This window comes from Periplaneta americana, chromosome 4 (genome assembly GCF_040183065.1).
Source record: "Periplaneta americana isolate PAMFEO1 chromosome 4, P.americana_PAMFEO1_priV1, whole genome shotgun sequence".
In the NCBI taxonomy this organism is placed as follows: Eukaryota; Metazoa; Arthropoda; class Insecta; order Blattodea; family Blattidae; genus Periplaneta; species Periplaneta americana.
Window position 1 is genome coordinate 104,921,230 of NC_091120.1, and position 12,079 is coordinate 104,933,308.

General features: G+C 36.6%; 1 protein-coding gene across 8 annotated transcripts in view; it reads left to right on the top strand.

Moving 5' to 3' along the window:
* Positions 1 to 12,079, top strand: part of LOC138698100 (uncharacterized) — a 960,595-nt gene that overhangs the window by 793,203 nt on the left and 155,313 nt on the right. For all 8 annotated transcript variants that reach the window (XM_069823820.1, XM_069823825.1, XM_069823823.1 and 5 more), the window contains one exon: positions 6,735 to 6,815. In XM_069823820.1, the coding sequence (XP_069679921.1) occupies positions 6,735 to 6,815 (81 nt within the window). The remainder of the gene's footprint in view (positions 1 to 6,734; positions 6,816 to 12,079) is intronic.

Below are 12,079 nucleotides of genomic sequence, written 5' to 3' on the forward strand. Positions count from 1 at the left end.
TTACCCATTGGATTTTGAAGAAATAAGCGCATTTATATTTTCCTGTTTTCATTGGTATAGGTAAATGAAATCTCTAGTTTTCGGTCTAGTTATGGAACGATTGACGCCAGCTTCTCGGCGCGGAACCAGCGCTTAACTACAGTGTGGCTAGAGATGGGTAAAAAATAACACAACAGTTATTTTGGAACTGTTCCGGTCTCGGAACTGTTGCAAAAATGAACAGTAGGTCGGAACCTCCTGTTCCGAAATAACAGTGTTCCGACTCCGAGCTGCTCACTTGCCCAGCTGTTGCGGGCTCGCAGTACCGCGTTGCACAAGGTATGTTCCGACTCCCTCGGAACTGTTGCAAAAATGAACAGTAGGTCGGAACCTCCTGTTCCGAAATAACAGTGTTCCGACTCCGAGCTGCTCACTTGCCCAGCTGTTGCGGGCTCGCAGTACCGCTTTGCACAAGGTATGTTCCGACTCCGAGATAACAGTCGGAACGTCGGAGGTTGTTCCGATGAACCAACGACAGCTGCAGTTACACTGTTCTCGTTGTTCTTTGTGTTATACTTGGAACTTCGTTGGATGAAGTTGGTACTTGAAACTCTCACGTGGTTGGAGGGGGGCGCATGGAAATTGAAATCCTTGCGGTGGCGCGAACTTTAATATCAACATTTGTAAGACTGGCCAATCATCTGTAATGTTATAGTATTTAATAATCTGTAATATTCATTCCCGCTTTATGGTTTATTTCACCATTAGTTGACTAATTCTGTTTTATAAACATTCTACAAAGGCATAAAGTACGCATACTATTATTAATTCATTGATCAGCTGATTTTATACAAAGGTTAAAGTCGTAAATGGTAATGAGTGGTTTAGTTACAATGTCTGTATGTCGTTTGTTGAGGTTAAGTCTGACAAGCACAAGTTTTTGTGCTATCTTCTCTGTTATCAAAGAACGACAAAAATGTTGTAGCATTATTTGTTGGTAACTACCCATATAAGTACTGATTTGGAGAGCGAGGTTTAATGCGAAGTTTAAATTACACTTTGGTAAAGATGCGATTCCAATATTTTACTAACCCACTGCGGGGTTTCCAGGTTTCAGTACTGCCAATATATATCTTTTTTATTTATGAAATTGTAATATATATTATTATTATTATTATTATTATTATTATTATTATTATTATTATTATTATTATTATTATAACTGTGCATTAAGAAAAGTAAAAAAAAAAAATTAATGATGTTTTTTTTTATTATGTAATAGAACAGAAATTACATACCATATGTTTTAAATGTTATGTTATTTTTTTTTTAGTCGGCTACCATGTCTTTATAACTTTATGTACGAAAACAAAGTGTTGTATTCTGTCCTTGTAGTCAACAGCTGTGTAATTACTAACATTAAGCTTTTGAGTTCTGTCCGCATGCACAGCAATTTTCCAAAATCGATTCGAATGTGCATTGCAGTGCCATCTATAGATAAGAATGTGTACTATGTCATGCCTATGAGTGCTCCAGTGTGAGCAGCATGGTGAAGAGGGAAGGTACTGTACCGTTCGTTTGAACGACTCAACGACTCCGACTCATCACCACTGGTGACTGTTATTTCGGAACTGTTATTTGGAACATAGTATTTTTTCGGAACCGGAACAGTCGGAACTGTTCCGGGAAAAGAACAACTTCGCCCATCACTAAGTGTGGCTACTCGCTGATACTGCTTCAAACAAGGCTCACGGCAGCAGATAGAGAAAGCATATGCGCATGCGCCAAGCGGAGTGCTTGCATACGTCACTAATGCTAAACAGATCTGTGAAAAGCCTAGACTCTGAACCTGTCATTCAGCGTCACCTCTTTTTTATCCTCTAAGAGCGTCACCAATCTCAGTACTAGCGAGTCTGCTTCTGCTACAAACGTCCCGAAATTCAGTTACAAATACCAAAATGAAGTCACACACATTCAGAGAGTAATAAACAGAATCCACGACCTATGCTATAGTTACAATGTTGGAAGGCGGATGTGTTGGAAAAGTCATTCATTAATTTAGGGCCAGTTCATTTTTGTTGCATAGGCGACTCCCAATAAAGACACTGTCAGGTGTCGGCGAATTCATGAATCCAAGAATTGATGGTTAAACAATGGGCGCTATTCACATAACAGGAAAAGAAAACTGAAAATACCAAAGCTTTCCTTGCCATAAATAATGGTTGCAGAGTCCGGAATTCAGTCCTACTTTAAATTTTCTGTTATGTTTTTGTAATTTTTTTGCGGAAGCGAGAAACTTCTTATGGCTATTAGAGTGTGAGAAAATAAAATTTGATAGAAGAACGTGTTTACACATAAAATTGAGTATTCACAAATAGTCATTCGATCGAATCTCATTCGGCTACATTTTGCCATTCGACTACGTAGCTAAAAGCTACGTTTACCGGCCACGGTTGGCAACGCTGCAGTCTGTCAGTGTGTGAGAAATAATAGGGCAGTATTCATTTTTCGTCGGTCTGTTTCCGTAAAGTGCACATGTATTCATTATTATCATCATGTATCATCTATTATCCACTTACGTTTTTATTCAAATAATCACTTTATATACTTTGCATACTTCCACTCGGTAATGAGTTTTGGAATAATATTCTGGGAAAATTCCACAGATAGTAACAGTAGGCCTATATTCCAACTACAAAAAAGAGTAATTAGAATAATAGTAGGTGCCAAATCTAGGGAATCGTGTAGGACTATTTAAAAAAAAACTACAAATAATGCCCATGGCTTGTCAGTATATCTTTTCATTAATAATCTTCCTCGTATGTAATCGTGAAAACTTTGTAACTAATTCAACAGTTCGTAGCATAAATACACGTCAAAAAATGACTTTCATACTCCATCGGCAAGTCTATCGTGCTATCAAAAAGGAGTGCGTTATATGGCAGTAAAAATTTTTAATAGCCTCCCTATCGATATAAAAATGAAACTCAAAACATAAAATTATTTAGGGCCAAATTAAAGAAGTACCTAATTTCTCACACCTTCTATTCTGTAGGTGAATTCATGACATTCAATAACACTCCATGAAATTGATACTAAAACTTTGTGTTGTACTAGTAGACTATATTGCAAATCTCGGCTGTATATATTTCATCTAGACAGTGACTATAAATTAAGACTTTATAATAGTATTAAGTTTTTTGAGTTGTTCCATATTCTATCTGTAAGCAATGTATGAATACCTTGGAATGTTAATAAATAAAATACATTACAATACAATAGAATACAATACAATACCTGTGGGTTCGGTATTTCGGTACTACGAATACACTTATAGTATAGAATTCGAATTAGATTAACTACTAAAACAAATGTGAAATTGAAAATATATTTCACGGTTGGTAAAGAATACTACGTGGAAATGAACTTTTTCTAATGACACATTTCGACGCAGGAGCATGACAGTATTGGTTAGCAGCAGCGTCTTTAAATAACGACGCGGTGAAGTGAAGTGAAAGCTGTATTCCAGTGCATGCTTGTGATTTTAAAAACATGGATCACAAACGTTTATTCTGACCAAACAAAGCATTTGTCTGCAGGTTTGTTGCCGAAATATTTTTTGAACAATGGCCTAGAAAAAATCTATCCAGAAATAGTGCGGCTCATAAGACTGATTCTCACCTTCCCTGTATCTAATGCGTCGAGTGAACGAAGTATGAGTGCATTGAAGAGAGTTAAGACATTTTTAAGGAACTCCATGTCAGATTCTAGACTGAGCAATTTCAATACTCTGGCTATTGAGAAGTGTTTGTTAAACAGTCTTTTCAGGGATGACATCTTCAAAGAACGCATCATCGACATCTATGCAGAGCAAAAAACATCACGACTGGAGTTTATCTAATATATATATATATATATATATATATATATATATATATATATATAATATGTGTGTGCGTGTGTGTATAAGGAATGAACTTTAGAATACCCAGTTGCATGAATGTAGCTTCGCCACATGTGATTACCTGTGGAATTTACTACAAGTGTGGGAAGATTGGATTTCTTCCTTGAAAAAATTGAAGATAGGTCGAAATTCGGTGACTGTGGACGTGAAGTCGTGGATTATTTAAATGTGGAAAAATGATGAAATAATATCTAACTCCATTCCAGAATTCATTGATCTAAGTCAACCCATTCTGGAGTAATTAATTTTTTCCTACAAAATATGTGATTTTTCAATAAGTTTCATAAATGACAAATATTGTTATATAATCCACAGTTTGGAAGATATATTGAGTTAGCAGTAAAAACTTGAATTTTTATAGGCATTTGGTCCCTGTATAAACATCACATAAGTATAAGGACATAAACACCGCTTATGGAGGAGTGTCCTTAAACTTTTGATAGGGACTGTATGTTACTTACTTATAATAACTTTGTATTACATAATAGTTACTTGAAAAAAGATTCGCCCTACATGAGCATAAAGGTAATTAAATACTTCAAACTTTACCGTATGCAAATATTACCGGTACATTCATAGTGTTCTGTCAAAAGGCAGGTCTTTCAATGCAAACCTTTTATTCTCCAATATTTCATATTTTCCGCCTTACTTTTAGTCTCCGAAAATAATCTATGTATCTTAATGTTGTATATCAACTGATATCTTCTTCTGCCCCGAACTTTTCTCCCATTCACCATTCCTTCCAGGCATCCTTCAGTAGGACTTTTCTTCTTCCTGTTAGCCAGTGACACAGCCAACTTCTTTTTCTCCTCCTGATGAGTTTCAACTTTGTTGTTTTGTGCTTCACCCACTCTTTCTAGCACAGCTTCACTTCTTAGTCCATCTGTCCATTTCATATACTTCATTCGTCCCCATATCCACATTCTAAATGGTTGTAGCCGTTTCTCTTCACCTCACCTTATGTCCATGTTTCTGTCCCATAGAATGCCACACTCCACACAAAGACTTACTTATCTCTTTCTTAGTTATTTTTTTCAGAAGTCCGCAGAAAATGCTTCTATTTCTATTAAAAGCCTTTCTGTGCCATTTCTATAATCTTTTTCACTTCCTGGCAGCAGCTCATGTTACTGCTTATAGTAGGCTATACCCCTGTCCACGTGTTTCACTGCCTCATTTCGAAATATTTACTTACTTACTTACTTACAAATGGCTTTTAAGGAATCTGGAGGTTCATTGCCGCCCTCACATAAAACTGCGATTGGTCCTTATCCTGTGCAAGATTAATCCAGTCTCTATCATCATATCCCACCTCCCTCAAGTTGATTTTAATATTATCCTCCCATCTACATCTCGGCCTCCCCAAAAGTGTTTTTCCCTCCGGACTCTCAACTAACACTCTATATGCATTTCTGGATTCGCCCACATTCCCTGCCCATCTCAAACATCTGGATTTAATGTTCCTAATTATGTCAGGTGAAGAGTACAATGCGTGCAGTTCTGCGTTGTGTAACTTTCTCCATTATCCTGTAACTTCATCCCTCTTAGCCACAAATGTTTTCTTAACAACCTTATTCCCAAACACCCTTAATGTCTGTTCCTCTCTCAAAGTGAGAGTCCAAGTTTCACAACCATACAGAAGAACTGGTAATATAACTATTTTATAAATTCTAACTTTCAGAATTTTTTGACAGCAGACTAGATGACAAAAGCTTCTCGACCGTATAATAAGAGGCATTTCCCATATTTTTTTTCTGCGTTTAATTTCCTCCCGAGTGTCATTTATATTTGTTACTGTTGCTCCAAGATATCCTCAATTTCTCCACCTCTTCGAAGGATAAATCTGTAATTTTTATATTTCCATTTCGTACAATATTCTGTTCGCGGGATATAATCATACACTCTGTCTTTTCGGTATTTGCTTCCAAACCTATCGCTTTACTTGCTTCAAGTAAATTTTCGTGTTTTCCCTAATTGTTTGTGGATTTTCTCCTAACATATTCACGTCATCCGCATAGACAAGAAGCTGATGTAACCCGTTCAATTCTAAATCCTCTGTGTTATCCTGAACTTTCCTAATGGCATATTCTAGAGAGAATTTAAAAAGTAATGGTGATAGTGCATCTCTTTGCTTTAGCCCGCAGTGAATTGGAAAAGTATCAGAAATATTACAGTTATAATATTATAATTATTATTATCACTATTATTGTATTATAATATAAAATAAAATTATGATTGTTATTGTTGGGATGAAACGTGTACAAGTAAAAAGCGAGGGGGAAGGGACTATAATTGGGTCGCCGATGGAGTTCCAGTATAGTGAAGCTTGCAAGCGAAGAGAAAAATAATATAAAATGCACTAACTATAAAGAAAGCTACAGGCAAAAGGAACAGTCTGTTAATTTGAATGTGTAAGTAATATATCTCAGTATAAATAATTGACTATAATATTGAGAAGGTTATATCAACAAAAAGGTTTATATTAATATCCTATGTTGAAACCTAATCCAGGTATGTTGTTGAATTGTCCTTCAATATGAATGTTGTTTTCCGAAGGCTATTCAATGAATCTTTAGGACACTTTGAAAAGGATTAGGCTTCTTTATCGAATCCATAAAAGCATTGTAACAATTATTGGTATGAATTTGACTGAGTATTGATATCCTTGCATGTGAATGACCAGTCTGTAAATTGGTAGGAATACATTTATATTTATGAACTCTATTACTTATTAGGCCTACCTGAATGCACCAAGGAGTTTGATGAAAGTTGTTATTTGTTTTCTATGTTACAGAGACAGATATGAGAGATTCTCCTTGGGACGAATCGCCATTATCGGCTCCTAGAGATGGACCAATGCCTGCCACAGTAACAGGTCAGTGCGCGTAGATTTTTTTAACATGTATTTTTGGCCGTAGCTCCCAGGCAGAAAACATACCAAGTGTGACTGACTTATAAGTATAACAGAAATAATGACATTGATTTTCTTCGAAATGAAATAGAATACGAGAGGCAGGTATTGTAGAATTATGATATATGTGTAACAAGTGTTCATGAATGGTAGGATATCTTCATCGTCTCATTTCCAGAATTGGGCCCATTTGATTCCTAACATCCTATTCTTTTTAATTATGAACCAGTAATATAAACAAAAGAGACGCAAATAGAACGGCTGTCTTTGTGGTGTGGTGAGTATAGTGCAAAGAAACATTGAGACAACATAGAATAAATACAATACAATGGACACACTAATTCTCTCTCTCGCTCTCTCTCTCTCTCTCCATCACTCTCTTCCTTCTTTCTATATGCCTTCTGCCCTATTACGCATTTTGATCACCATTTTTCCTACCCCTTAATTCTTCTTCTTCTTCTTTTTGTTCCAGAACTACGTCTCTCAGTTTTGCTCTTACTCAACTCATCCATATCACAACAGATTTCTCTCTTCTCCTTCTATTGGTTGAACAGTAATTTACTGCTCGTTTCTGCCATTGGTTTTTTCCATCCACATCAAGTGTCCCCATACTACATAACTTTTCTCGTTTCTGTTCTCTCTGGGCTTGTACAGCTTCTGTTCGTCCGTTGTCTAAATTCGTCATTTTATATATGTTCTAGTCTTGCAAAATATTCTTACAAAATCAATTTTTACTTTTTCTATTCCCTTTCTGATTCTTACTGACAACTACCATAATTCTGATCAAAACAGTTCTGTAGACCTTCATTCTGATATTTAATGTGATGTGTTTCTTTCAAAGCAGTTGATTGAGTAACCATATACATTCCTAACTTTGTTCGATGACTCTGTATTGTACAGGTCTAGAAACAAAAATTTGGACCACATGAATTTTCCAAGTTCCAGTGCAAATTATGTTTCTGGGTCTGCACGCAGCGTTCGCTCAAATAAATTCCGTCGGCCTTTTACTGTTATGGATTGAAAGCGACTCTCATAGAAATAGTGTGTACTCCTGCATTTCTCCTGGATAGAGCGTGGGAAGGTTTTGTGTTGCGTAGTGTGGACATAACATAGGCTGAAGGGACGTCAAGGTTAGAGCATTAGTATACATCCTACTGCCATTTAGGGAAGTTCAGTTTTGTTCGTGGAAATTCAATGCTAATTAGAACAGTGAATCTTAATTTATGGACTATATTAAGAAATATTCTGTTATTCAATACTATCTTATTCAACAATCCAGAATGTAGCGAAAAACATGACAGACAACAGCTCACTTAAAAAAAAAAAAAAGGAAAAAAGTCTTTGCTCGATGTTTGCAGCGCTCTATTGCTGTAATGGCTATACAAGCAAATAGGTAAAAAATATTTAAATTGTGGTTTATTTAACGACGCTCGCAACTGCATAGGTTATATCAGCGTCGCCAGTGTGCCGGAATTTGTCCCGTAGAAGTTCTTTTACATGCCAGTAAATCTACTGACATGCGCCTGTGGCATTTAAGTCATCGATATGGGCCGGGACCGAATCGCAACCTCGGGCACAGAACGCCAACACTCTACCGAATGCACCACCCAGGCCGATCGTAATATTAATCTGAATAGTTAATATCTTCAGTATTTTATTGCAAATTACAACGTTTAACCATAAATTTAAATTGAATAAGTACCAAAATAGTTAAAATAAATCTTGCAATTTATCGCACTACTACTACTACTACTACTACTACTACTACTACTACTACTACTACTACTACTACTACTACTACTACTACTACTACTACTACTACTACTACTGTGTGTATATTTATTTTATAAATGGCTAGTACATGACCAATGGAGTCAGTGACTAAAAACAAACAAGAAAAACAATAACAGGAAAATCGCAGCTAACTGAAATAACACATCTTCATCCTAGCTTCTTAGTAACGGTCAACTTCGGAGAAGGACTGGAGGCTGGATACTTTCCCAGGTGACGATGGTCCATCTCTTCATGAAACAGTTTGGGGATGCATTATTCCAATGCGATTTAGGTGTTTGCCCAGTATATCATGTCCGGTAGAAAGGCGGAAAATGGCTACTTCTGATCTTCTAGGACCATCAAGAGTGTTTAATATTTTGTTTTCCCAGTGGTGTTGAGATGATGCGTCAGTTAGTTCTTGAAATAATTTAGTTTGAAGAGTAGAGTAAACATTGGTAATTTCGTGGCAGTGGTTATTTTGTGATACTTTTTCTTTGCACTTTTGTGAACTAACCAATGGTGTTACGAGATTCAAATTTCGGCCAAGGGATTGCATATGTTGTCCGGTTTCCAGAAACATACAGCTACGCTTTGTGTGACTATTGTAGCTGCTTCAGTGAGCTTTTATATTTGGAGACAGCAAGTTAGCGTCGATTTCTCAGGCGTATAAATTTTGTGGATGTTTGTAATTACATTACAGACATATTACTAAAGGTAAGCATATGATATTTGGTACAATGATTTATTATATCGTAATGAAATTTTAGGAAATGTTTTTGGAATTTTAGATACAGCTATAGTCGCCATATAGGCTTAGCTTTACTGATAGAAATCTTGTCTGTTTGAGGCGAAATTTTGTTGAGCATTAAGCGTTACATTTTATACTATTTTAAAAATTGTATTACAATATGAAGTTTAGAAATCTGAAGATAAGATGTGATAACAAAAGAGAAAAGGGGGACGCAATGAGTTCATTGTAGCTTCTGTTTGATTTGTTATCATGCTAAGTGCCAATGATAAGTCCTAGATGACTTACTTGCAAGAATTGTGACAGAAGATGAAACCTGGCTCCACCATTTTGGACCGGAGAGAGAGGCAGACAATGGAGTGGCATCATGCAAATTCACCAAAGAAATAGAAATTCAAAAGTGCACCTTCGGCAGGAAAAGTTATGGCTACTGTGTTTTTCGATTCAGAAGGACTCTTGCTCGCGGCACATCATGCCACACGGAACCACCATTAATTCTGATGCGTATGTGGCAACTCTCAAGAAACTTCAAGCTCGACTGAGTCGTGATCGACGACATCGGGAGAAGCAGGATATTCTGCTGTTGCACGACAACGTACAGCCATATGGCAGTCACAATACCACAAACCAGATCAGAAAATTCGGATAGACAATACTGAAACACCCGCCTTACAGTTCTGAACCGGCACCGTGCGATTACCATCTCTTTGGTAAACTGAAGGATGTCTTCGCGGAACGAGGTTAGAAGATGACTACCTTGTGCACGCTGCTAAAGAGTGGCTCAGACGTGTTGGTCCAGACTTTTACCGTGCTGGTCTACTGGCCCTCGTTCCTAGGTTACGTAAGGCAGTTGAAAGGGACAGGGATTATGTGGAAAAGTGACATTTTGTTCCTGAAGGATGTATCTACATTCTGTGAAAATAGCAAAGCTGTAGGATAAAAATATAATTTTTAAACAAATGTTATGCATAACTTTTGGAGTTACCCTAGTACGAGTAATATAGGCTGTAGTAAAGTGCGGAATAAAAGTGTTCACCCTTTCAGGGCAAATAAGATGCCTTTTCAATTTCAATTTTTACTTTGATTTCATTCTTATTATGTGCTGATACGTATTTCTATGTTTTCTTGCTATGAATATTAGACGGAATTACGATGTTTGAAGTCTTGTAACAATAAATGAGAATTGCATTTGACTTTAATGAATTTTTCCACAATTCTTCTACCTCTCACGAAATTATCAATGTAATATCACGAAATTACCAAGGTGATCACGAAATAACCAACCTTTTAGCTTAAGTTGTAAAAGTGGTTTTTGGCACTTGTTCAAGAACGTGTTCAATCTTTTATGTCTCCAGATTTGTACAGCAAATTATCGTCTTTTAGATGAAAAAATCGGAATAAGGATATATTTACACATTTGCATTTTAAATTAATTTTCATGAAATTATCACGAAATTACCAATGTTTACCCTATTTTTAATGTAATACTTCACTGAAAGGTAAGACATTTGTCGCAATGGGAGCTGCTTGATAAGGCCGTCTTATTGCTTATCAAAATGGTAAATAGGTAAATTTATTGTTATGATAATTTGATGTTTAAGAATGTATTAAACAGTTTTGCCTGACTAGCGTTTGGTATTTTCATGTTGAAGGTAGTCTTGGCCGTTAAACAATAAGACGGCCTTATATACCATAACTTAAATTTATCCCTGCTTATCGGCCAAGACTACCTTCAACATGAAAATACCAAACGCTAATAAGGGAAAACTGTTTAATACATTCTTAAACACCAAATTATCATAACAATAAATATGTAATATATTTATTAACACTATTTACCATTTTCATACGCAATAAGACGGCCTTATATACCAAAACGTAAAGTTGGGCCTTGGAATTTTCCCGTTAGGCATCTACATAATTTTGCCAAAATTTCTCCATTTCATCATTCCCTAGCATTCCCTAACGCTGGCTGGTGACGCACAGAGGAGCTGGCCAAGGGACAAGAGGGGTGGCTTACTCGAAACCTGGGTATGCAGCGAACCTTAGTGTAATCAGCCGTTATGGGTTTGGGAATGCGTCTAGCTTGATGGTTAGCACAATAGATCGTAAATGATCGCAGCTCTGGGACATAATGCTCCCTCTCGAAAATTCTATTCCATTCCATTCCATGGCTAGTATGCTGCGTCTTTAGAGATGACAGGTAACTGAAGCGGGCGGCAATGTAGGAAGGTGTGGAGGCGTGAAGGACTGGGAAAAGGAGAACAAAAGAATGAAAACCTCTACGTTTTTAAGCCGAAAATAATGTGGAGTTTCGAAAGATTGGGTAATGTGGCCAACGCGACGGACATAGCAGACGAAGCGAACACAAGAATTAAGAACTTGTTGCCATCTTTGCGACTGGTTGACATTGGAGTCTATCAGTAAAAAATCACAATAGTCAAAATGGGACATAGTGTTTTCACTAGTATGTTTTGAGTGATAGCGGGAGGAATTTTCGAATGCTGGTTAAGAAATGAAGTATAGAAATCACTGTTTTGAAAATATGTTACTTGTGTGTTTAAATTAGTATCGAAAGGAACTCGAAGACTTTTAACACAGGGAACTTTATTGAATTTAACAGGAGATATACGTGAAACTATGGATAAACGCCTAGCATTAGTAATATTTTTTTGGATTTTAGCAAAGCCTTTGACTCCGTTGACAT